The 24,568-nt window shown below is 39.6% G+C and overlaps 1 protein-coding gene across 4 annotated transcripts; it reads right to left on the reverse strand.

Moving 5' to 3' along the window:
• Positions 1-154: 154 nt before the first annotated feature.
• zdhhc13 (zinc finger DHHC-type palmitoyltransferase 13) lies at positions 155-16,938 on the reverse strand. 4 transcript variants are annotated; one of them, XM_061814924.1, is made up of 17 exons: positions 16,785-16,938; positions 15,244-15,467; positions 10,592-10,714; positions 10,306-10,383; positions 9,984-10,128; positions 9,826-9,890; positions 8,755-8,917; positions 7,131-7,256; positions 6,916-7,049; positions 6,439-6,539; positions 6,116-6,240; positions 5,970-6,032; positions 5,786-5,879; positions 3,417-3,500; positions 1,501-1,658; positions 1,329-1,426; positions 155-1,252 (listed from the first exon to the last, which is right to left on the reverse strand). In XM_061814924.1, the coding sequence occupies exons 1-17, from the start codon at positions 16,806-16,808 to the stop codon at positions 1,114-1,116; spliced, it is 1,944 nt and encodes a 647-aa protein (XP_061670908.1). In that variant the 5' UTR covers positions 16,809-16,938; the 3' UTR covers positions 155-1,113. The 4 variants fall into 4 exon arrangements, with proteins under 4 accessions (XP_061670908.1, XP_061670904.1, XP_061670906.1 ...); XM_061814920.1 differs by lacking the exon at positions 6,439-6,539 and having other exon boundaries at positions 155-1,215; positions 6,116-6,245; XM_061814922.1 differs by lacking the exon at positions 6,439-6,539 and having other exon boundaries at positions 6,116-6,245.
• Positions 16,939-24,568: the final 7,630 nt, after the last annotated feature.

The following is a 24,568-nucleotide window of genomic DNA, read 5'->3' on the forward strand; positions in this document are numbered from 1 at the left end:
AGGAAAACGTATATGTAATCAATGTAGTTTTCAAACAAGTGTATGAGTAGCTGAATGTAGATGTTTCCGTGAAAAAAAAAAAAAGTTGGCCAAAGTTTGACAGTCTTACAGACCTTCAGAATTTCAAGCATCAGAATTGTACAGATTACACATCTAAGAATACACAAGTTGCTTTATTTAAGTATCGAAGTGGCATTTCATTATGAAACACCTTTCATCCTTACAAAACAAGACTTAGCACATAGAAAGATCTTTTCTCTCAGGGAGCATGTTTAAAAAAATAAGATTGCCTTGTGAACACAGTCGGGGGCTCTATTGTCCTGACTGGCGCACGACCTGCGCGGTGCACAGCACATTTCTGCTAGGGGGGAGGTTAGATGGAGTTGTCATAATCGTGCAGCGAAACGAGGGCCGTCTGCACTCATGGGTGAAACACTGTTGACTTTACTGTCTGCGAATCAAAGTGGCCTATTCATTTAGGTAAGTAACCTGACGTAACCCCTCTCAGAGAGTGGAGGCCCCAGTGGGATATGAACTTACAACCCCAGGTTTACCAAACCAATGCATGGAGGGAGGCATCTGTGCTATTGTCACTTGAGTGATAAGACAATGCAATTAAATACAGGATGAGCTGGCGCTATACTAACCGTGTGCAATTTAAATGCAGTATGTCTTTCCTCCCGCCACCCCCCGTCACAGTGTATCAGCCAGTCGGTGGATTGAAAACAAGTAAAATGATAACTAACCCCCCCAAAAAATACCCAACTGGGGGCAGACTGGTTTGTCAAAATGGCTAACACATGCAGCAAAACCTTGCGCTGGCACGCCTATCAAGATGCGCATTATTTGCGCTACGGCACATGTTGCGCAGTCTATGAAAATAGAGCCCAAAAGGTCAATAACTGCTATACATTTCTGCAATACATTTGCAAGTGATTTGTTTGACTTCCACAGGTCAGAAGGCAGCAGCAGGCTGTACAAAAAGCAAAAAATAGTCACATTTTTTAACCCACCCCCAACAATTGGAGTGGTTTCACTTGACTATGAGCCTTTAGAAAAATAAATACACTGCTCATTTTGGTCCAAAGCCATTGGTAAGGTCTCCCCTTAGCGTCAGACCATGTCCGTGTGTCTGAACAAGCGCTGGTCACAGCCTGGAGGGAACTGTTGTGTCCAGTCGATGACGGCCGGTTTGAAGAGGCCGCAGCATCGGAGCTGGAAAAAGGACACCAGGTTCCTCACGATGCCCAAACTATTGAGAGACGGCACGCATTTATAGACACAAACTCAAAACCACCACAAGGTCAAAATCACTTGTGACAACTCACTTGTATGGATTTTGGGAGAAGGACAAGGATTGTCCATGTTTTCTCGCGTGCATCATTAGGCTCATTCTCTCGGCTGTGGTCAGTCCGAGGAATGCGATCTGGACCAAATGAGACAGAACATTGCGGTGGACCGATTTCTGTGATGACACCTTGACACAGCCAATCGCCTCACCTGGTAGAGCTGCAGGAGCAGGATGAAGCTGGACCAGCAGGTGTGATACAAAGCTAACAAGAAGATGCACAGCAACCATGGGGAGCAGTCGACCACGGCAAAGGCCCCTCCCACCAGACCCTGCTGCTCATAGTGCACGATGCAATGTGTTGACCAGTCTGGAAACCGAAGCACAAAGGCCATTAGTGTGTGTGCCCATCATAAACTTGCTGCTGCAGTAATCCTCATCATATTCACAGTCCACCATCAACAAATTCATCTTCTGCTTCTTCTTCTCCTATTGGTGCTTTGTGGTCTCTGTGAAACGCCCTTAGATGCCGCAAGACGGCGGCTTGGCCCTGTCTTAATAGGAAAGTAGTACCTTAGTGTCAAGGAAGTACGCTGAAGTGTAAAAGCTCGACACGCATTGCATGTTGTTGGGAAGGGGCTCTGTGTAGCCTGGGTTGTTAGTAGAAGTTGTCAGAGTCTTTGTTGTATGTGCATTTACACGCATACTCCCATAGCATTTTTTTTCAAAAGAAAATAATTTGTAAATGTACTTTTAAGGGTAATGTGAAATGTTAGTAGACTCTATGGAGATTATAGTTTGCTAGATCCAGTCCCCTCCAAAAGAATTGGAACGGGAGGGTGAGATAAAATGGATCTGCTATTAGGTTAGAATTACCTTTATAGTTGAATAAGTACTTTAGGGTATCATTTTATTATTCCATAACTGATGTAACTTCTCTCGTTGCTTAGAATAGCAAACTATTGTTTTATCCGAATTTCTTGGTAAGCTTGCAGCAAGCTAGGATGTGTGTGAATCTCTCCTCTTGTGGAAAGTTACTGAAAGAACTCCCTTAGAACTGTGTTCCTAACCTCTTGGCCTTCAGAGAAAGACCTTGCTGCCTGTGGAATGCTTCTATCCTCCCACCCTCCCTTCTCCACATTCTTTCACTCTCATCCACTTCCTTTCTGTAAATAGCAGTAAATATCTCCTTGTAAAAAAAAAAAAAAAAAAAAAAAAAAAAAAACCATAAAGGCCAGTTGGATTTCTTAATTATTCTGTCACAGAGATTTGCTTAAACAGTTAAAAAAAAACAAAACAGTTAATATCTTTACATTTTCTATTAAGTCGGGATGGTCATGTAACGAACTAAACTTAAGGCTCAAGGCATATTTTGTACCGTTTTTAAACCTCCTAGTATTTGCAGCAGGGCTTAGAACCTACTGCTCAGGGTTTCTGCTGCCATTTGTCACTTCACCAATGGCTAACTGAAAAAAGGATGGGGCAAAGTGAATATTGCCCAAGGAGAAACAAAAGAAACTCACTTATTTGTACTTTCTGTATTTTCCAAATTATTTTATCGCTGGCTCAGATTGAGGATTAGGTAGTTTAAATTGGCCCACGTCGTTAAAAAGTCATCGGTTCCCAGTAACGAACGACAGTAAAAAATGTCTGCTTTTCAGTTCTGAGGACCCAGATTTAAATCCCAGCCTTGCTTGTGTGGAGTTTGCATGTTCTTTACGTGCCTGCGTGGGTTTTCTCTGGGCACTCCGGTTTCTTCCCACATCCCAAAAACATACATTAATTGGAGACCCTAAATTGCCCTTAGGTGTGATTGTGATGGCAAATGGTTGTTTCTATGTGCCCTGCGATTGGCTGGCGACCAGTTCAGGGTGTACCCCGCCTCCTGCCCATTGACAGTTGGGATAGACTCCAGCACTCCCCGGAACCCTTGTGAGGATTAGGAGTTTGAAAAATTGATGGATGGATGGAGTTAAGATTTACCCTCGATTTTTGTGGCTGCAAAAACGGTCAATACATAAATTGGTTGCTTTTCCAAACTTTTGACCATGGAGGGGGGAAAAAAAAAACTACTGTCAGAAACAAGTTGGGTTAAGTGTGACATTGTGTCCTCTGTGCAAAGACTCACACACGAGACAACCGTAGAACATCCAGACACCCATCAGGAACAAAGAGAGCAAGAAGAGGACGAAGTAAAGATGGTTCCTGGCACCTGCAACAGAGCAAAATATTTCAAACTGAATTCCTTTTAAGAACCCAACATACACTAAACTGGACTCTGAGAGAACAATTCTTTATTACACTATAGTGTTGGTCTAAAATGTGCATTAGTTTTCACGATCTTCAAAAAATACACTGTTATGAAGACACATGTATTCAACAGAGCAATCAGGGTTGCCGCGACTCCAGACAGGGTCGAGAGCAGTGGTTCTTAATCCAGGAATACGGTCTCACAATGTGTATGTCTACTCCATCATCCCACTTGTATGATTCGTGACAACTCTTCAGAACAACAGTGCTCTCTTTTGCTGTCACCAAATGGTAGGAAGCCTTTAAGCCGCTATACTGATTTTTTTTTAACGCTATCTTTGTGTGAAATCCTTTCCAAGTGTGGTAGACAAATAAAAGGAACAGACTTTGTTGTGAAAATGATTTAAGCAGCACTTTCAAAGGTAAAACCAAACATTCATGTGCTTATTGCAGTCAGGCAACAGTAAAAACTACTTAAAGGTCAAGTGTTGTCAAACGGATGATTTTTGGTTTATTAATGAAAAACCCACAGCCAATATGGTCCCATGTGTTTTTTTTTACCACAAAACATGATTTTGACATATACAGCTTTTTGTAACTCCCCCCATGAAAATCCTCTTGAGGGATTTGTTTTCGAGAAGAAGCAAAAAGTGACATACAGGACAGAGGCGCCCCCTAGTGGACTCGTTTGTTTCCATTAGTTTTACCTCCGGGAAGGTAGCTCGTTGTTCCTTCGTGTTAGCCAAAATGCCGGCTCGTTGCGTTGCTGGACATTGCTTGCACACTTGGGAAAATTGAATTACCCTTCTAAGTTTGAAAGAGACCCTGTTCGTTGTGAAAAATGGATTGCACGGGTGCAAAGGACGACAGCTTCATGGGTTCCAAATAACAGGTCGGTGTGTATACAGCTCAAAAAAAAAAAAAAAAAAAAAAAAAAAAAAAAAAAATAGTTTGGGGCGGACCACGTAATCAGTCTCTCTCATAACATAGCAAAAGATCCGCGTATGAAATGTGTTCATGTGCGCATACAGCTACTAAAAAAAATAATACTTTGGGGCGGACCACAAATCAGTCTCTCTCATAACGTAACAAAAGATTCGCGTATGAAATGTGTCGATGTGCGCATCCCCCAGCCAACATTGTCTTGATCGCTTACTACGGCGACTTTGAACATACTCCTAAAAGCAACATAGCTAGGCTCCACCTCCTCAGCCACACCGGCTGAGGCACGCTGTTCAGCGGTCACAGCTTCTGCGAAGGCTGCGCGTCGGGCTTTGTGACGGGGGCGGCTCTGAAGAACCCAGCCGAGAATCCGTTACTCAGTCGCGTGCGCGCATAAGGCACCCGGCTAAAGCAGCACCGCTCGTCTCTGTCATAAGCCACACCGGCCGGCTGCGATGAGCCGCGATGGCTCATCTCCGCCGCAGGAGTGGATCGGACGGGATGCGGTTTGGCTGTGATGGGATATCATTTGAATATGGCCCGAAACAATAGTGTAATATTGCCCTGAGGGATCGAAACAATAGTGTAATATTGCCCCGGTAACGTCACTCGGTTGCGTGGTGTTGTTCTTTTCGAAAAGAGCTTCGGTGTCAAGAAGCGGCGGTGGAAAAATCTGAATATTTCTGTTGTTCGGCTTCCATAGTAGCAGGCACTGCGCGTTTTCAACGGTGGAAGTGACGATGACGTCAAGGACAGATGTCGCAACTAATATGGCGACCACTTGGATGGCGAGGGACACTCAATTGCGCAACTTTGTGCATGGATGACGCGCTCTCCGCTCACTTTTTTTTTTTCGTACAGACATTGAAGTGAATAATGTTATATGTATTTTTCATCACAATATCTATTTTACAATGTTTATAGGGATGACACCCGGGCTTTAATTTAGAGTTCAGCTTGAGACTTGTTGGTGAAATTCATTCAATTGTTGGTTTTGTTGTTTGAACACAGTGATTTTGTGTGCAACCGTGCACATTTTTTTGTCAAAATAAATAAATGTTCAAATTGTATTTAAATTACTTATAAATCAAATTTAACAATTCATAAATATTTGAATATTAAAATACTGGTCAATTATTTTACATCCACATTTGAACATTTTAACGTCATCGACTAGTAGTCAAGAGCCCAGAGGTGATACAAGGAGAGTAGCCAGCAAAATAAATAACCTTCGATTTTGAGGGGGGAAAAAAAAAAAAAAAAAAAAAAAAGACTCGGGTCCAAGAAGACAGAAGTTTGCTCTACCAATGCAGGTGTTGGTCCAAACAGAATGATGGTCCTGCTTCGCTACACAGGCATCACATCTCTGGCAGTGGCTGGCTCTAACTGGTTTCTTTATCTGAGAGAGATTTGAGTATGTGACAACAGTTACTGACTGTTCCCATAATATACTGCTTCTGCGATCCAGTTCTTTTGCTTGAAATCTCACCATGCACGAGGTGCAGAATATACTGGGGTCCAGACAGCCAGCCTCAGCCAACAACAATACATTCTGTAGATGCAAACACACACACGATACGGTTGTTCCTAACATGTTTTAGTCATGATACCATCGACAACAAGTAAGACACTTGCCATTTTCTTCTCTTCTTCAGTAGCCTTGACAAAGCCTGGGTCAGTCCTGCACGCACGAAAGTAGTAGTAGAGCAGAGCTGTGGCGTTGAGAGTGAAAAGAACCTGGACTGTGGCGCTGTGACCATGTGGACTCAAATGTTAAGAAAAATAGGAGTGGGCTAAAATCTGAATTGTAAAATTGGAACACAATTAAGAGTATGCTTGCTGGTATACTAGGTATTAGTGAGAATACATTTACTTTTGAAAGGTACTAACATTTGAAACACAGTGAACCCCTCGTGAATTCTATTGCACCTGTGAATACTCTTTCAACCAAAGGATATCTGGCAGGAACCATAAACACCAAGTGACAACCATCCAGAAGATAGAGGCCATGAGAGTTGTAGCCGGTAGAAGTGACTGAAACACTGCACTCGGGAAATTCCTGGTGAAAGACAAACTAACTATGACCACATTCAGGTACTGTACATAGTTTCCCCTTTAAATACAGGGCTCCACAGTTTCTTTCCAATAAAATAATAATAAAAAAAATAATACAAGAGTAATTGATAAGTTCGCCAAATTTGTTCCACGTACTCACTGGCGAGCAAAGACTTTAATTGCGTTCCAATTGTGTTTAATTGTGTTTTTCACGGACCCGGTTGGTGAAAAGGCACAATGTGTAGCATGGAACAAGAAATATATGGAGCCAAAAGAAACATGCAAGTGTATTCTCCTCATTTTGCAATAATTTCCACAGATTGGCTATTGCCAGATTGGGAACTGGTCTAAATATTTGATAAGAGAAAGTAGCTCTGAACCTTGAAGCCAAACTGACTGCACCAACCACGCATACTAGCAGGATCCCTTTGAGCAACCAGGAGTCCGAATTCATATCCAATATGGCAGCCAAACATCCAAACATGGCAGTAGAAAGCAAAAACTGCAGAAACACCTACAAATAAAACAAAGCAAAGTGACATAGTAAAGATGTGATGCATGTGAAAGGACAGAGCTGGGTTAAGAGTTTGCATACTTTGTATTTGGTGATAATTCGTAAACAGCGCGAGTTGGCGCGTATCCTCTCCTGCTTGACTTGGTTGAGCATGTAAATAAGTAGGGGGCTGTGCACCTGGTGGGCGAGCTCGAGAGGTGTGTGACCCTGAGGTAGGTAAAGAAAAGGGAACATTAATATGAAATAAGCAAAAAAAAAAAAAAAAAGGTGCTTGAGTGGGTGCTTTCACTGTCACAAAGTAAACATCCGTTCAAAGTAAGATATAGATGAGCCCTTTGACTGTTAATGAACCACTCTTTTGTATATAATAAAGCAACATATATTGGCAATTTTTTTTCTGGCAAGTAAAACTTTTCACTGAAATGCAACCTCTTCAGGTCTATCCGCATATTTTGGTGCTTTCTATAAGGTTCTAAGATGCTGGACAAATGCCCTGCTCCTTCTAAGGCACCTTGTTCGTGGCGGTAATGGACCCCATTTGATAGCCAACAGCAGCATGATGGAAGATTCCGGTCATGGCCTGACAGGTAAGTTATGCGCTTTGAGGTGTTAATGGAGGAGAAAACATGGAAGTAAAGGTCTGGATCGCTAATGGCAGTGCAGGAAGATTGCAATGCACAGAACGTACTTACAGAATTATCAATATCTCGAAATTTTTCTTTTTTTTTAACAACTTGAAAAATGTGATGAAATTATATTAGTAACAGGTATTTTGTGTGACTTGTGAGATTACACAGTAGCATCCGAGCGCAACATTGTATTTTTTCTAGTGGTGACAATTAATCAAGAGTCGTTAATTACAAACAAATTAATTGGTTTAAAAGTAATGCATTTTGTGCTCCAAACAACCTGGAACCTTTGCAAGTGCACATGACTTCCTGGTACATCAATTACACCAATGTATGTCAGGGTTCAGCTTATTTGGATACTAAAATGGAGCAAATTTTATTTAAATAAAACTATTCGATCGAAGCCTTGACAAAAGTGTGGTTTTGAGCTCTTGGCCTAACCTGTGACGAAAAGCTGTGGTTGAAAAAGTGTCAGCGCATTCAGTGAATGTGAACAGCAGGGAAAGCAAACAATATTGTGCTACAAACCTTTGTACGCAACACAAGCAGAATAAGGGAACTTCATGGGTACGTTTTTTTATTTATTCATTTTCAAGGTAAAGAATGTACAGAAAGACTTCATACCTCCATCTTGACATTCATCCAACTACTGCCTGCTACACGCACGTTTTCGTATCTGCAAAGCCTGTATGCTACATATGTGCCACATATGCTACAAATGTTGCTTTTTAGTACAATCATTGGTATGCAATTAAAATGTGACTAATCTAGATTAATTCATTTCAAAGCCTATAATTTTTTTTAAATCGAGCTGAACCTCTATTTTTTATTCTATATGAAATCATCAGCAAGCAATTTACTTTTAAAGGTAGTGCAAGATGAGTTTAGAATTTTGTAGTTTGTAGCGATATATTGCGGTATATTTGCCATTTAAAATACACATATGACCAATTGAAACATTTGTAGTGGAGTGTCCATTAATGGGAATTTTTTGGCTATTCCCGTCCAGGCTTGGTCCCTAACCACAGCTACTCTGCTGTACATACAGCACATTAATTTTCACGTGTAAGACTCACATTGATGTTTTCTAGATCCAAGCTGGCTCCAGCCTCCAGCAGGACATATGCAGCATCAACGTTCCCCGCCAGCACAGCACAGTGAAGGGGAGTGTTTCTGTTCACTTTGTCCACGGCGCTCACAGAAGCATTGTTTTTGATCAAGAAATTCGTGGGCTCAGGCCTGCAACACAAAAGCTGGAGCATTTTCGTTTTCAACATCACTTGGTCATAAGAACGTTAAATTAACGGGCAGTTATATCCAGTAAACTAGTCTAAAAGTGGTGAACATAAGTATTTGGACACCTGGACATTATCGTCCTTTCATTTTCTATACTACTTTTCTTCATTGGGCTCGCAAGTGAGCGACAGCCTAAATGAGCTGACTTTGAGTGAGAGGCCAGACACTGTTTACGGGTCACTATCCAATCGCAGGGCATCTATAGACAAACAACCCTTTACACCTGTGGCCAATTTGGATTATTCAATAGACCTAACATGAATACGCTGCTAATGTGCTGCGAAAGCAGCTTTTACTATACTGTGGAAACCTTACATAAAATTTTTAACAAGCCGTCTCTCAAGCTTTTTGTCAATTGGAGCACTTCCCACAAAGTTGGAAGCATTGAATTGTTGAACCAAAGATAAAGAATTGATTTTAATTCTGATATAAAAGGTTTAGACGCAGCCTGATTTCAAGGTGGCCACCAGTATTTTTGTCCCTATAGAATATTAAAAAAAAATAAATAAAAAAAAAAAAAAATTCTGTGGTATCTCTACTTACAAAATTAATTAGTTCTGGAAGTTTCGTAATGTGATTTTTTTTCGTAATTCATTTTAATAATTTTTTTTTTTACTATTGCCATATATATATATATATATATATATATATATATATATATATATATAATATATATATATATATATTGGAATTGAAAATTGAGGACCTTTTTGGAGGAAAACACTACACATTATACATGAGAAGTTACAGTAAATCTGAATGGGATCATTACAAAGCAGTTGGCTAATCTGAGACGGCAGTTACACATGCAACCTCAATGAGCCACTTGTACAGTCAACATGTCAGCCCACCCAATAATCTTCTGGGCTGCCAACATCAGAGGCGTCTGTCCATTGCAGTCAGGTCCATCAACTTCCTGAAAAATGAATAATAAAAAGTCACAAAATAGAGGAAACTAGAGAGCATGGTTGACTAAAGTACAAGACATCAAGTGTGCCAGGGCTCTGACCTGTCCCTTGGCCATAAGATAAGCTGCTATAGCCATGTGCTGGAAGAGGATGGCAAGGTGAAGAGCGCGATAACCTTCTCCATCTGCAATGGAGGGATCTGCGCCATATCTTATCAGTTGAATGACCATGGGAAGGTGGCCCTGTCTGATAATACATAACACAAACTGTGCTTTATAGAAGAAATTCTTAAGAATCTCCATACTGGACAGTGGTTCTATTTCCATAAGATGCTTATGGATTGATATTTGACACAATATCTCACATTTGGAAATAATAGTTAGCAAAGACCTAAGTATCAACTGATTGAAATGGTGGTGTCACCTTATGGACCAATGAAGAGGTGTAGAGTTCAGGTCTCCTCCAAGCTGGTCAACTATCGCCCCTTTAGAAATGTAATACCTGGAAAACACGTCACCAACATATTAACCAAATTTGGGGTCCTCTCCAGCGTGCCAAACTCCATCTACTACAAACTAATAATTCACAGTCATGTTCAAGTACCCAATGAGTTGACATGTGCAATTTCATTCTTTTAAATAACATGCGAGCTTGACAAAGCCCCCCCCCCCCCCCCCCCCAAAAAAAAAGGACATGATATTCTTCGTACTTGACCAGTTCCAAGCGATTGTTGATGGCCGCCCAGTGCAACAGCGACACATTTTCTTTGTCTAGCTGCCTGACGTCGTATCCAGCTTCCACCAGCTCCTTACAGCGATCCAAGATGCCAAACCTGCAGGAAGTGCACAGAGCATGCATCAATGATGCACCAAAAATACAAACACAAATTCCATTGCAGTTGGGACATAGAATTAAAATGTAAATAAAAACAGAATACAATGATTTGTGAATCCTTTCCAACATAAACACAATTGAATACATTACAAACAAAATATTTATAACCTTTGTTTTATGTAAATATTCCCTCATTTTGAATTTGATTGCTCCAAAACGTTCCCAAAAGCTAGGACAGGCACACGTTCACGCCTTATGTTACATCATCTTTCCTTGGAACAACACTCAATAAGCATTTTGGAAGTGAGGCAAGTATTTCTTGAAACTTTGAAGGTGGAACTCTTTCTGCTTCTTGCTACATGTATAACTTCAGTTGTTCAATAGTCTGAGGTCTCTTTTGTCCTAGTCTGTGCTTCATAATGCGACCATACACGTGCGTATCATTGTGTGAGAGTGCTGGAAGAGGATGGCAAAGTGAAGAGTGCTGAAGAAAAAATATTAGAGCAGGGCGGGTCCTACCAGGAAAGTGCATGGAACACATAATAATGTCCATCTATCTGTTATAAGCTGCATGCATATTTCCTTGATCTAACATGACCAGATCTGAGTAACAACAGCCAGCGATGATGGTGAAATGAAGCAATTGGTTTATTTCTTCAAGCTTCATGTGGACACGAAACCACCTACTGGCCATACAATGAATTGAGAGTTTCAACGTGTGAATAACTATTAATTATAAACCAATGCTTGACTAAATAACTAATCATTATAAATTGAAGATTACAATTATTTTGAACATATTCTGTGTGTGTAAAATCTTCCCAAAAAATGGCAGCATTAGATGATATGGTAGAGGACAGTGAAAGTGCTTATGTAACTAGGACGACATACTGTACGCTTGTGCAACTTGGACCAATAAATGGTGTATAGAACAGGGTAGAATTAATGTTTTGGTAATTCAGAAATAACAGTTCGTCAATGCTCATTTGTTTTATGTGATTTTTTTAAACATGTCTCCAGCCACTTAAATGACACTTTTACATTTTAAAGATCCTGGGGTGTGAAAAAACGCAAGAGCAAGATCCAATAAATTTATGTACATTAATTTTTCCTGTCCCAGCATTGTAGTGTTATTGCACCTTAATTGGTTGGAGCACAATCACCACCTCACCTTTGAATAAAATAAGAAACGGTGGAAAATAGTTACTTATAAACAAACCTATTGAATCTGATATGGTAACTATTCCTCAGCTGTGGCCCTCCGTGCCCGATGCTCGACGGACTTCTCTGCCTGAGACTAGAAATCACGCAACCACCAACCCCCAGATTGAGATTTGGTAGCAATTTTTACTTTTTGAAACAAGGAACAAAGCAAGAATTGAATACTTGGAACACTGTCTGCTAGAACAACCCGGACCTACATGACGTTTAATTATATTGCAAAATCGATCAAAGCGGCGGCCGAGATGGTATGTGCGGCTGAGTACCTTAGTACGTCATCAGAGGATGTGAGTACAAGGAAACTACTTCTTCTTTTCCTTTCGGCTTGTCCGGATTAGGAGTCGCCACAGCGTATCATCTTTTTCCATCTAACCCCATCTCGTGCATCTTCCTCACTAACACCCACAGACTTCATGTCTTCCCTCAGCACATCCATCAACCTTTTCTTTGGTCTTCCTCTTGCTCTTTTGCTTGCCAGCTCCATCCTCAGCACCCTACTAGCAATATATTCACTCTCTCGCCTATGGACATGTCCAAACCATCGAAGTCTGCTCTCTCGAACCTTGCCATAAAACAACCAACTTTGGCTGTCCCTCTGATGAGGTCATTTCTAATCCTATCCAACCTACTCACTCCGAGGGAGAACCTCAACAAACAATAATGAGAAACGATCTCTGCGGCATTCTGCACGCAGTGACAATTTGTGCTGTGTATGCGTCAAGTGTCACAGAGGGGGCGTGCGGCCCAATGTGTCGGTTATGTCATATAAATGTGGGGGATGTCGCCTGTGTGCAAATAGAAAGATGCCTTATTTGTTTAATTTTCAATGTCTGCTGCAACTAAAAATAAAATTTTGGGGCACAAATATAATGATGACACTGAAAATAGTTCATACGAGTTTAGTGTAAGAAGAGTTCTCTAGCTCCAACAATTATCATGGATTTCTAGATAACCTAAATCAAAGCTATAAATATTTATTTTAATTACTAATATTGAGAATGTACTAATTCCATTATTGCATATTTTTGTAGGTTTGTTGAAATTTTTGGAGTATGTGAGTAAGTATTTTAAGTTGTTTTGTCACTTTTCATTGCACCGCTTTTATTAATGTTGGAGATTTTTGCTGTGGTACTATGTCAGCACCAGTATTGAGGTACTTTATTCGGGTATAGTATTGAAGTCAGATTTTTGGTATTGTGATAACACTACCGCCACTAAAATGAAGTGAAGCGAGAGAGAACACTCGCCAGGATAGGATCTTCCAAATGTGTTATCTGCAGACTGACATACTATTGGCTGTAAGAAAATTCCACTTTATTTCCCGTCAAACTCAGTTTGTAAGCAAACATGAGTGGCATGCAAGCTGAGATGGCGAGATCTCAATCAAACATTTTCAGTGAAGCTGCAGACATCTATGATTCCGCCACTTTCATACAGGTCACTGAACATGTCAATCTTGCTCCTTACTACCGTCGACTACCAGCTTCACACAACATGTGCAACAAGAGGGAATAAAACTCTGGATCTGAAGCGCTTGTATGGTTTAATAAGAAAATATTTGATTTTGTTCATTACGATCATAATATTTCTTTCACAATTTATGTACAGTGCTTTGTTACAGCTGTTGCCATTGCTAAAGTGCTATACAAATAAAGTTAAGAGTTTAATCAGTGTTTTAACACAGTGACAGTGAAGATAAAATCCATACTTCCATTAGATGTCAGAAGATATAAGAAACCTGTGCATACAATTTACACAACAAAGTCATCACTTCCTCTGACTAAATCAGTTTTTTTTTTTACTTGATTAAACAACCCCAGATTTCACAATCAATTTGAGAGTAAATTTAGATGAGCTGATCATTATTTCAGCATTATACTTCAGGTGACATTTTTGTTATGTGGTGTGCTCAGAGATTCCTCATACGGTGCCAGTTGGAGCCAGTCAAGTAGAGGAAGGACAGGTTATTCCGCCTTGAAGCACAGCAAAGGTTGGGAAACACTAACGTAGTGTGCGAAAGAGGGTGGACATTGGTTTTAACAAACAGAAAAGTGTGGCACAAGAGCAACTTCTTTCATACTTCCTGATTCCAGTGAGGTGGCCTTTGCCCTGCACTGAAATAATCAGTGTTGTACCACAGATAAATAACTGGATGATCCAAAATTTGCTTCAACTTAACCACAACAAAACTGAGACAATTGTTTTTGGAGATAAAGAAGAGAGAATTGCTGCTGGTATGTTTAAAAAGCAAAGACCAAGTCTGAAACCTTGGTGTTCTGATAAGATTCCAACCAGACCTTCAACAGTCATATCAAATCAATCACAAAAACTGCCTTTTACCATTTAAAGAACATATCGAGAGTGAAGGCTTATATGTGTCAAGCAGACCAGGAGAGGATCATCCATGCTTTTATCTCAAGCTGACGTGACTACTGTAATGGTCTTCTAACTGGGCTCCCCAAAAAAAGAGCATTAAACCGGTCATGACCAGAACAAAGAGGTCAGAGCATATAACTCCAATTCTAAAGTCCTTACACTGGATTCTGGTCAACTTTAGAATATATTTTAAAGTTATGCTACTGGTCTATAAATCACTAAATGGTTTAGGTCCTGAATACATGACAGAAATGCTTATGGAATACAAACCTAGGAGAGCTCTGAGATCGACTGACTCAGGTCAAATAATGGAGCGCAGAGTGCAAAGCAAACATGGTGAAGCAGCTTTAGCGGTTACATTGCACTCAAATGGAATAAGTTGCCAACAGAGGTGACGTCAGCCCCAAGTGAGAGTATTTATAAATCCAGGTTGCAAACTTTCCAAATTCAAATTTAAATATTTCTTAAACTGTAAGCTGTTTTGAATTGTACTTGTATTTTGAGGAATCAGAAATCAAGGGAACTGGGTTTTTCAACTGTTGTTCATGTTCAAAGATATCTTAACGTTATCATTTATGATATATGACAACTTGAAATTTTGGTTCAGATTCTCACAAGAATCATGGAAGTTGACACATGATGTGCCTTCGCGGACCACATAAAATCATGTGTCTTGAGTTTGACAAGATTAACAAGAGATTCAAATTCCAATACTAAAAGTTGTTGTGAGGGTGGGGACTGATGTAAAAATGTTTCCAATCATTCAATCAATGGATAGGTTTCCGATTACTCCATGTTTTGTGTCATGGAGGTCAAAGAACACAGGTGCTAGGTGAAGCATTAATTTTTTTTCCATCGTTAATTTATCCAATTGGTGTAAGGACTGTGGTTACGTCTTTGGAAACCTATCCATTGGATTACATTACTTACTGTGATGCCTTCACTATGTCCCAGCTGCTGCTGTCATCCAGGTGCGATCGCTTCTTTGGCTGTTGACTGAGATCCAAGGCCTCATCTGCATTGTTACCAAACTGTCCGTGAAAAGAAGGTACGGACGGAAGTCCCATCCTGCTAAATGCTGCTTCTCTGGGCCCGTGACTGTGTGAATGACCTGAATGTCCATGGTGACAGCTGTCATGCGTATGACTATGAATCTGCAACAATCCAAACATAAGTCAAAAATATTATGTGAACTGCTTCATTGCAATACCCAAAAGAAAACTATTCCATACCACATTTCCTCAATAATCATACAGTTATGGTAGGAGTTGCTAACTGATACTCATGATAAAATCAGATGATTAAATGAAGAAATGTGCCAAGCATGGCCTGTGAGCCAAAATCAAAAGTATGAAGAGTTTGGTAATAATTGTTGCATTAATGCAGCAGTTACAACCCAAGACCGGTTCATATGCATTCATGTTTTTGCGTTTTTTTTTTTTTAAACAATAAATTGAATTATGCAATCAACTCACTGGTTAGTTGACTGATAGAAAATAATATGAAACATATGTTTAAAATAAAAAGTTTTAGTTATACATTTGAGGTTAGTTGACTGATAGAAAATAATATGAAACATATGTTTAAAATAAAAAGTTTTAGTTATACATTTGAAGGGTTAAAACACAAAAGCCGTAAAATGCTATTTTAATAAAAATAGAGCGAGTTAGTTTCGGACTATACATACAGATAAATACACGCACGCGCACAAACACACACAGGCATTGCAACAGATTGTTTACTTTTTAAAATGGCAACACAGGCATTGCAACAGATTGTTTACTTTTTAAAATGGCAAACAATTACGGCTTGATTATTCAAACGATTATAACAAGACGATTTAGTATTTTATATAATTTTTTCTTTGAACCTGATCGACGAAAATCTGACGCATCTGTCCTTAAAAATAAAATGTAAAAAAAAAAAAAAAAAAAAAAAAAGCCTCAGGCGCGAACGTAAGAAGACTGCCTCTATAACTCAACAGAAATAATGACATAAAAAACGTCAGTCCGTATGATTGAACGATGCCATCCGGTCTGCTCATCGAAAGCAAAAGAACATGTGGCCTTCACATGACACCATTCAAGGAAACACTACTATGAGACAGATAAGAAAGATGCTGCCTCTCCGGATTGCACGCTTCCAGTCACGTTTAATACCCCGACCTAGCCCTTGTATCCATTCTGTAAGGCGGGTGTTAACAGAGGCAATGATGAACATACATATTTGCAAAAGGGAGACATGTTGTCAAAAAACTAGCGAGCATTTTATACACGGCTACTAGCTTGAGGCTAGCGAGAAGAAGCTAACCGTCTGACAGTTGAGTCTCGGGAAGGACAAGTTACTTCGGCAACTTGCCGCGACAGACCGGCTAGCCAATGCTAGCAAACCGCCAATAAGTCAAAACATTTCAAAAGCGAGACCTGGCATTGCAAGAAAAAGCATTGCATATCTAATATAAAGCGACTTACATCGCCACCTTTGCTCCAATCCATTTTGTTGTGAACGCGAAGAAATCAAGGTAAGTTGCTGCTGAAAGGTTTACAGTTAAAAATGCCACTTCCGATTGCTGCCTTTCGCAATAAAGTTAAATACCCACATTAAAGCTAAAGCTTTGAACAAACTACACTGGTAAGGTTTCCGCTTTTTATTACAATCGTATTCGAATACGTGCGACTGTGACTACGAAAAATAGCACTAAACGAGGAGACAATTTAATTCCGTATTTTGTTAAATATATTTTATTATGTAAGCAGAAAAGCTTGCTCTCTTGGTACTTTTCCGTTCCCCCCTCATTTAAAAAAAAAAACATTTTTTTACAGTATACAATATACTCTACGGTACATATATGCCGCGTAATAGTCCTGTGTGTGTACGTGTGCGTATAAAACAATAAAATAAAATAAAGAAATACAAAATAAAATAAAATGCAGTGAAACCTTTTTAAATGACGTTCATTGTAATAAAAACAAGCCCAAGTTAGGCATGTGTCTGTAGAAAAGGGAAGAATAATATTTCGGGTAGACTATCGATGGTGGAAAAAAAAATACAGATACAGTTCAGTACTGTTCTCGATAGCCCTTTGCACTTCCACATGAAGACCAACTGGTGGCATCAGAGTTCCATGAATCCACTGAGCGTTTTGGTTACAGTGGTCTTGGGATCAATATTTCCAATGAGAGTAAATAACAGTGTATGAGTTACATCAAAGTCTTGAGTCTAGTTTCAAAAACGTCGCAAAATTCCGTGACGAAAATCAAGCAAATCGAGTGTAATTTTAAAACGTTTGAAATCAAGTTAGCGTTGAGTTTAGGCAAGATCTTAGCTTAGTCAAGTCATACAAATTTCTTCTCTTACAAAATATATTGGAGTGATAATAAGATTTATTTTATGCACTGCGTCTGCGTGCGTATGGAACATATTTTTTTCCCTAACACTTGTATGAATGTTTACACAGCCACACATATAGTAACACCATTCTTGTGAGGATGACTTGATATTTCACATATATGGGACTAAACATGTAGTTGTCATATTTTAAAACTTTTTGATAACTGTTTCCCTAAGTATGATTGACTAAATGAGAGGCAATAACTTTGTACTCTTTGTCGTCCTTGCCTTCCTTCATGAAATTCACTCCATGACCTTGCATTTGTTTGTGATGTGTCACATCACATCATGTCACGTCACGTAGCGCAGAAACGAGTCAACGTCGTTCAAGGCAGCATCTTTGTAGGCAATTTGTGTCGCTCCTAACACACACACATTTATAGTTTTTTAATTGTATGGTTTCCAGTATTATTCTTCATATCATCCTTTGTATTGTATTTTTTTTAAATGTCTCATCAATTCAGTGCATAATTGACATGAAGCTCATTTTTCCACCTTACGGTAAGCTACATTGCAGAGGCGTCGTTAGGCAGATTTCAGGAGGGTCGAAGCATCCCCTGAAATTTCTCAAGTCCCCGCAAAATTGTTTGGTGTTACGTGTTTAAGGTGAAGTTTGATTATCTTCGCCCCCTGATGATAAGAGCTGTTTTACCCAAAATACCCCCGGTCAATGATGACGTTATGGAAAACCAAGCATTCACCATGTGAGTAAGTACACCATCAATACAATGTTGCGTTTTCTTGTTTGGAATCTTTTTCACCCACACTTGGCATTTTCTTTTTCCTTATTTCATCATAAACATAATCCAGTTATTCATCATTTTAAGATTTCCCCTTAGGACTCTACACAATGGATCATAGCATTTTGGCATTTTGTCAGTTTTGCAGCTTGCACAACTCATTAAAAAAATACAAAGTAACACTCTCTTAAATTGCTCCTTCCTCTTCTTCCCTCTACAAATATGCTTACTATTGCTCCTCTGGATGGGTGACATACTTGTTTGAAGTAAAACTAAAAAAAAAAAAAAAATCTTTCTGGCTGGTGTCTTTGGATAAAAATGAAATACATTTATGCAATTTATTTCTGTAAACGTGATACAAATAAAAATGTACAAAGCCTTATTATTGACTATTGTCATCTTTGCCGCCTCTGTCTCAACAATCCGCTAAAAAAGTCATTGTAGATGTTAAAAATGTTACATCACAATCGAGCGGGGAGGAAGTGTTTTTTACTCATTTTGTTCAAGGCAGAAGTATGTTGCATATATACTCGATTAAATTGCTAAAATCTTAAAATACATTAAAACACAAATATCTGGTGTAAAAATCCAGAACAGAGAGTCATTAACAGGCAATATAATGACAATCAAATTTCCAGTTGCTTAAGTGCATGGTAGCAACATTAATAAAATCACAGCAAGTAGTTGAAAGCAACCCATTTTGCTTCAAGATTCATACTTTTCAATGCTGCGTTTTCAGCATGTTAAATGTCTGCATTTTTTTTAAAGCAATTAACATGATATTGTACAGCATGGGTGTCAAAACACATTTTTGTCACAGGCCACATTGTTGTTAAAGTGGGACTGACATCCCTATAAACATTCTAAAGTTGATATTGTAATGAAAAATACATTTAATAGTATTCACTTCAATGTCTATACGAGAATAAAAAAGTGAGCGGAAAGCGCGTCATCCATGCACAAAGTTGCGCAATTGAGTGTTCCTCGACATCCAAGTGGTCGCCATATTAGTCGCGTCCTCTGTCCTTGACGTCATCGCGCAGTGCCTGCTACTATGGAAGCCGAACAACAAGACATATTCGCATTTTTCCGACACCCCTTCTGACACCGAAGCTCTTTTCGAAAAGGACAACACCACACAACCGAGTGAAGTTACCGGGCAATATTACACTATTGTTTCGAGCCCTCAGGACAATATTACACTATTGTTTCGAGCCATATTCAGATAATATCCGATCACGGCCAAACCGCATCCCGTCCACTCCCGGGGTGTAGATGAGCCATCGCAGCTCATCGCAACCGGCCGGTGTGGTTTATGACAGCTGCTGCTTTAAGGGGGTGCTCGCAGTCGAGCCGGGGCGTTTTATGCACGCACGCGACTGAGTAACGCATTCCGGCTGGGTTCTTCAGAGCCGCCCCCCTCGCAAAGCCAGGACGTGGAGCCTTAGCAGAAGCTGTGACCGCCGAACGCGGCACCTCAGCCGGTGTGGCTGAGTTCCGGCACCCATGGTGGCATATAAGGAGGAGGTGGAACCGAACCACGTTGCTTTTGGGGTATTTTCAAAGTTGCCGCAGTACACGATGAACACTATTGAGACATTGTTGGCTGGGCGACGCGCGCATCGACACATTTCATATCCGGATCCGGTGATGACTGTGAAACCATAAAAATATTTAATATATAATTTATCAACTAGTTTTGGAATCAAGGGTAATGAGTTTTTCAACCATTGTTCATGTTTGGGTAACATAAAAATGCTTTGAATATTTACAGGTTACCATTCATGGTCTATGACAATTTAAAATTTTGGTCCAGATTTACACAAGAATCATGAAAGTTGAGGCGGATGATTTGCATTCAGGGGCCACAAAAAAATCATGTGGCGGGCCAGATCTGGCCCTCGGCCCTTGAGTTTGACACCAGTGCTGTACAGTACATGTTTGCATGCGCCATATGTGCTGAAAGCTTTATATTTGCATTGTTGGACAAAGGCTTGACAATGTCCCATCATGTGTTTTGTTACCGGCTGAAGAAACTGGGTGGCATGGTTTTGTCTTGAATTGAGGTTGATGTTGTGTTGCCAATGCTGCTGTTCATCTTGCTTGAACCCAAAATGTTCCCACATTGTTGTGGTGCCATTGGGCTTCGGAGCCAATTCGGTTTATGCCACTCAACTTTCTGTAATTGTACAGCAACGGCCATCAGAAAGCTTAGATTTGAGTACGCTAGAAGCTCTCTCTGTCTGACTACACAGTGCCTACTTTTCAAATGTGCGCACGTGACCACAGTCAATCAATTTTTTTTCATCTCCCTGAAATGGCTGGACTTACCCGTGCAACCTCTTTTTTTTTCTTTTTTAATGCAGGCCGTTGAGAAATTAGGGCGCACTCTGGAGCTCTGCATGCACACTCAGACATGCACACACACAATAAGCAGTCAGAGAAAATTGAAAATAAAAAGCAAGATCATCCAGTAAAAATATGTAAAATTCCGTACGGGACAATGGAGAGAATCTCCCATTTAAGACTTTGTTATTTAATAATGCCAATGAAGCCTTATTCATGCTTCCAATTTGGCACAGTAGTATGTACACCTTCTGATCTATGTATTTCAATAGAGTTCCAGTGTATTTTGGAACAAGTGTCTCGAAAAGCAGCCGTTTTAGAATGTCAAACACAGCTAGTGTTCCAGCTTGGTGAGAGCTGTTGGAAGCGAGGCAGCATCAACGCTCAGCCAAGTGGACTCAAAAGCATTTGTGTAATGATTTTTCAAATGCCAATAATGTATGTTGAAATATCATACAATATCATTCAGAAAATTTGGGACGTCTGACTTGGGGCCAGTCACTTGAAGCACCTTGCATCACCTCTGACAACGTTCATTTCCACCTTCCAGGGTGGTCTCCCAAGTTACTCAGTGTGGGCAGATGCACCCAATTCACACACACTTGGGCTGAGTTCATTCAAACAAAACATGGCTTCTTCCCCAAAATATTTTGTGCAATAATTTTTTTTCTTTTTAACTCTGAAATGTGTTTGTCTTCAAATTCCATCCAACTTTTGTTTAAATGTGGTGGTTGCCAACACTTTTACCCAGTGCACAATCTGTGCAAGTGAGTGAGTATGGGATTTTAATTTAAATTGGATCTTCGTTAAAAACTGCAATCTTAACAGATCTCGGGCAACACGCCCACAAACAATGCATGCAAATCTGTTCAAAAGGACATTTAGTGGCTGTTATTTGGGATCTCAGATTATCACATTCTTAATTTGCTGTATTTTTTTTAAATTGTTTGTATACATTGATAAAATAAGATCAGAGATCCCTTTTTAAAGGGACTTGTGAATATTTTAGAATCTTTCTATTTCAAGGAAATCCAACTTAATTTATCAGCAGAATGTTGACGTTTAACAAAAGGAAACCGAGGTTATGTAAACTCTTGTGTTTTTTGTTAAGTATACTTCACGCCTTCAGAATTCAGGCACCTCACCACCAGGAAGCCGTTGTACAGAGAAACCAAGTCGCAATTTCACTACTATCCTTCAGACTCTGATTGGAAATGTAATATTCAAATACTCCAAGAACACAGATAAAGCAAAGGCCTTTTTTTTTTTTTTTTTTTGACATAGGTGTTTCCTGACATTTCTGGGTAGCCTACCCTACTGTTGCGTCAATGCTGCCACCCATTCAACACTAGGGTTGCAATTTGAAATATGGGCAGTGGAATTCATGGTTGAAGATGAACCCCAAACACAAGTGCCTACACTAAGTGTGTGAAAAGCCCACTAACTTAAAAAAAAAAAAAAAACCCTGCTTGACCCCCTTAAGATCCCTGCATGGTAACACTAATTGAGAACTCCTGGGGGCAGAGTTCTACTTGTCATCAAGTGGAATGAGTCTGTTTTTATTTTTAATTTTTTAAAAGACAGTTACAGACCCTTCTCAAAGTATATCAGTGTGAATATAAGCGGTTACGCTCGAACGGGACTGCGGACCTGCAAGGCCAGAGCTGATGAATGGCACTAGATAAAGGCAGCTAAATGAAGCCCTGGGTGAAGACATTCATATTGTCGGTCAGAGTTCAGGGAGCACAAGAGCTTCATCTTGGGTGTTCAGGGACACAGCCAAATTACAAAATGGGATTATTTTGTGCCTTCACAGGATGGGCAGAGGGAGCGGATCGGTTGGGAAGACATTAAATAGTGACCCCGGGCTGCTTTGGAATCCAGGCTGATACGGTAAAGTCAGTTAAGCATGGCCAATGGAATGTGAAAGGTGAATTCAATTTCATACATCTTCCTCTTTCCTGTATGCTCTTAACATGATACAGTACAGCACAACCTCCAAATAGCCCTACAATTTGTAGTTGTCTTGGAAGGATGTGCAAAAGTAACATTAAGCCAGTCACAGGAGCAAAAGAAATGAGGATGTTTTTGTTGTGCATCATCAAAGAAAGCTGGTATGAAAATGAAATGGTTCACAATGAAGATAACAAATAGTGCTATTTGAATTTAATCACTAAAAATCCCAACCAACTGTGTTGGTGTACCCAGTGGTAAATATTACAAACTCATTTGTTATTAAAAATCAATTCTGATTAACTTGTGAACGAAATTTTTTTCACTCAATTTTAGCCTGTTAAACTCGAGATTTATGCAATAAAATAGAGTGGTATTGTCTCATTTAAATGATCACATGACAACAAAAGACCATAGTGTCGTGTTTTTTTCTCCCTCTTGCTATGTTCTTTTATTTTCATTAATCATTTTGGAAAAACCTGCACAAAATAGTTCATGTGCTCGACTTTGAGCAGGAACCGTGAGAGGTTGTGGGGGGGAAAACATGCTCTTTCTCACAAGAGGACATGACAAAGGTTTGGGCGCAAAACACTTAAACACTTTCCCTCCATGTTTTCTTTTTCCCTGTCTCAAGCGAGGTTGTGACGAATAAGGCACAGACTTGATAAACTGAAGACCTGCAAGTGACGTGCGAAAATGTTGTTTGAGTTTCGAAATGAAATAACCAATTGAAGGATCTGACGAGGGACCTGCGGACGCAGGTGGGAAAGGCAATCAGGCAACCATGGACGAACGCTAAGCAACGACCGTCGCGCCATTCTCGAGACCCCGGACTGTTGAGCAACTGAAGTTAAACGTACATCAAGCAAATTCAAAATGAGTAGATTTGCAAAAAGCAATAACGTTTTTCACTCTGAAGATTAAATAGCTTGGCTTTGGAGTAAATTCTGTTGACTATGTGTTGAAAAGACAGAGACATTTGCGAATTATTGTATTTTACATTTACTTATTTTTCATTATTTATTTTGTGCAGTATTGTATTTTGTTTTTAGTTTCATTTTAGACTAGGTCCCAACTTAAATGGATTTAGTGTTTGTACGCATGCTACACAGAGAGAGCTACAGTATGAAATTTCCTAAATTGTAGCTACAACTGCAAAGCTCAAGATTCTGCTTGCAGAAAGTACTGAACAAATTACAGGCTTCCCTATGGAAGTCCACTGGGTGACAGTATTGTTATGCAATCACGTGAATATTTTCTCTCCATTAAGTGGCTATTGGTCATCTTGAAAGATTCAGTAGTTTTATTTGAGTCAAGTTTTATCAAATACTGGTTAACAGTTTTTTTTTATACTTGTATGACAGCATGCCAAAATGTTTTTCAAAAATTACCTTTTGCGTTATAAAGGTTTTATGACTAGAGCGAATCAACTGACTTTACATTATATTGGCAATGTGTACTGTATTCTTTTCTTTGGGAACGAGGCACAATGTAACATATTGTTTTAAATTGTTATTCTTAAATTGACAATACAGTATGGGGTTAATACAGGTAGATCACATTTTATTAAGTGAGTGTAAAAATCAGTTTTGTTTGTTTTTTCTTATCTTTCAACCTTGAGGTACTCAAAGAAGTTATAAAAGTTACCGCGTGTAGCACTGATCGGTGAGGATACCTGCTTAGGAACTAACTTGATCATTTGCACACTTTTCGCGTGTACTGTATGTTCAGCATCATGCTGAAGGACACTTTAACATTTTGTAGGGATAGTGCCAACAATCTTCCAATTGCTTGGAAGCACCTCTGGATTAACAATGGTTCCCATT

This window comes from Syngnathoides biaculeatus, chromosome 3 (assembly GCF_019802595.1).
Source record: "Syngnathoides biaculeatus isolate LvHL_M chromosome 3, ASM1980259v1, whole genome shotgun sequence".
Lineage (NCBI taxonomy): Eukaryota > Metazoa > Chordata > Actinopteri > Syngnathiformes > Syngnathidae > Syngnathoides > Syngnathoides biaculeatus.

What these genes read in the sequence shown, in the direction of transcription:
- zdhhc13 (XM_061814924.1), bottom strand. Translation starts at nt 16,808, where the DNA reads ATGGATTGGAGCAAAGGTGGCGAT. An exon ending in ATTGGAGCAAAGGTGGCGAT is followed by an intron (nt 15,468 to 16,784) that starts GTAAGTCGCTTT and finishes GGATTGTTGCAG; the next exon opens with ATTCATAGTCATACGCATGA. An exon ending in TTGGACCAACACCTGCATTG is followed by an intron (nt 3,501 to 5,785) that starts GTAGAGCAAACT and finishes GCTCTGTTGCAG; the next exon opens with GTGCCAGGAACCATCTTTAC.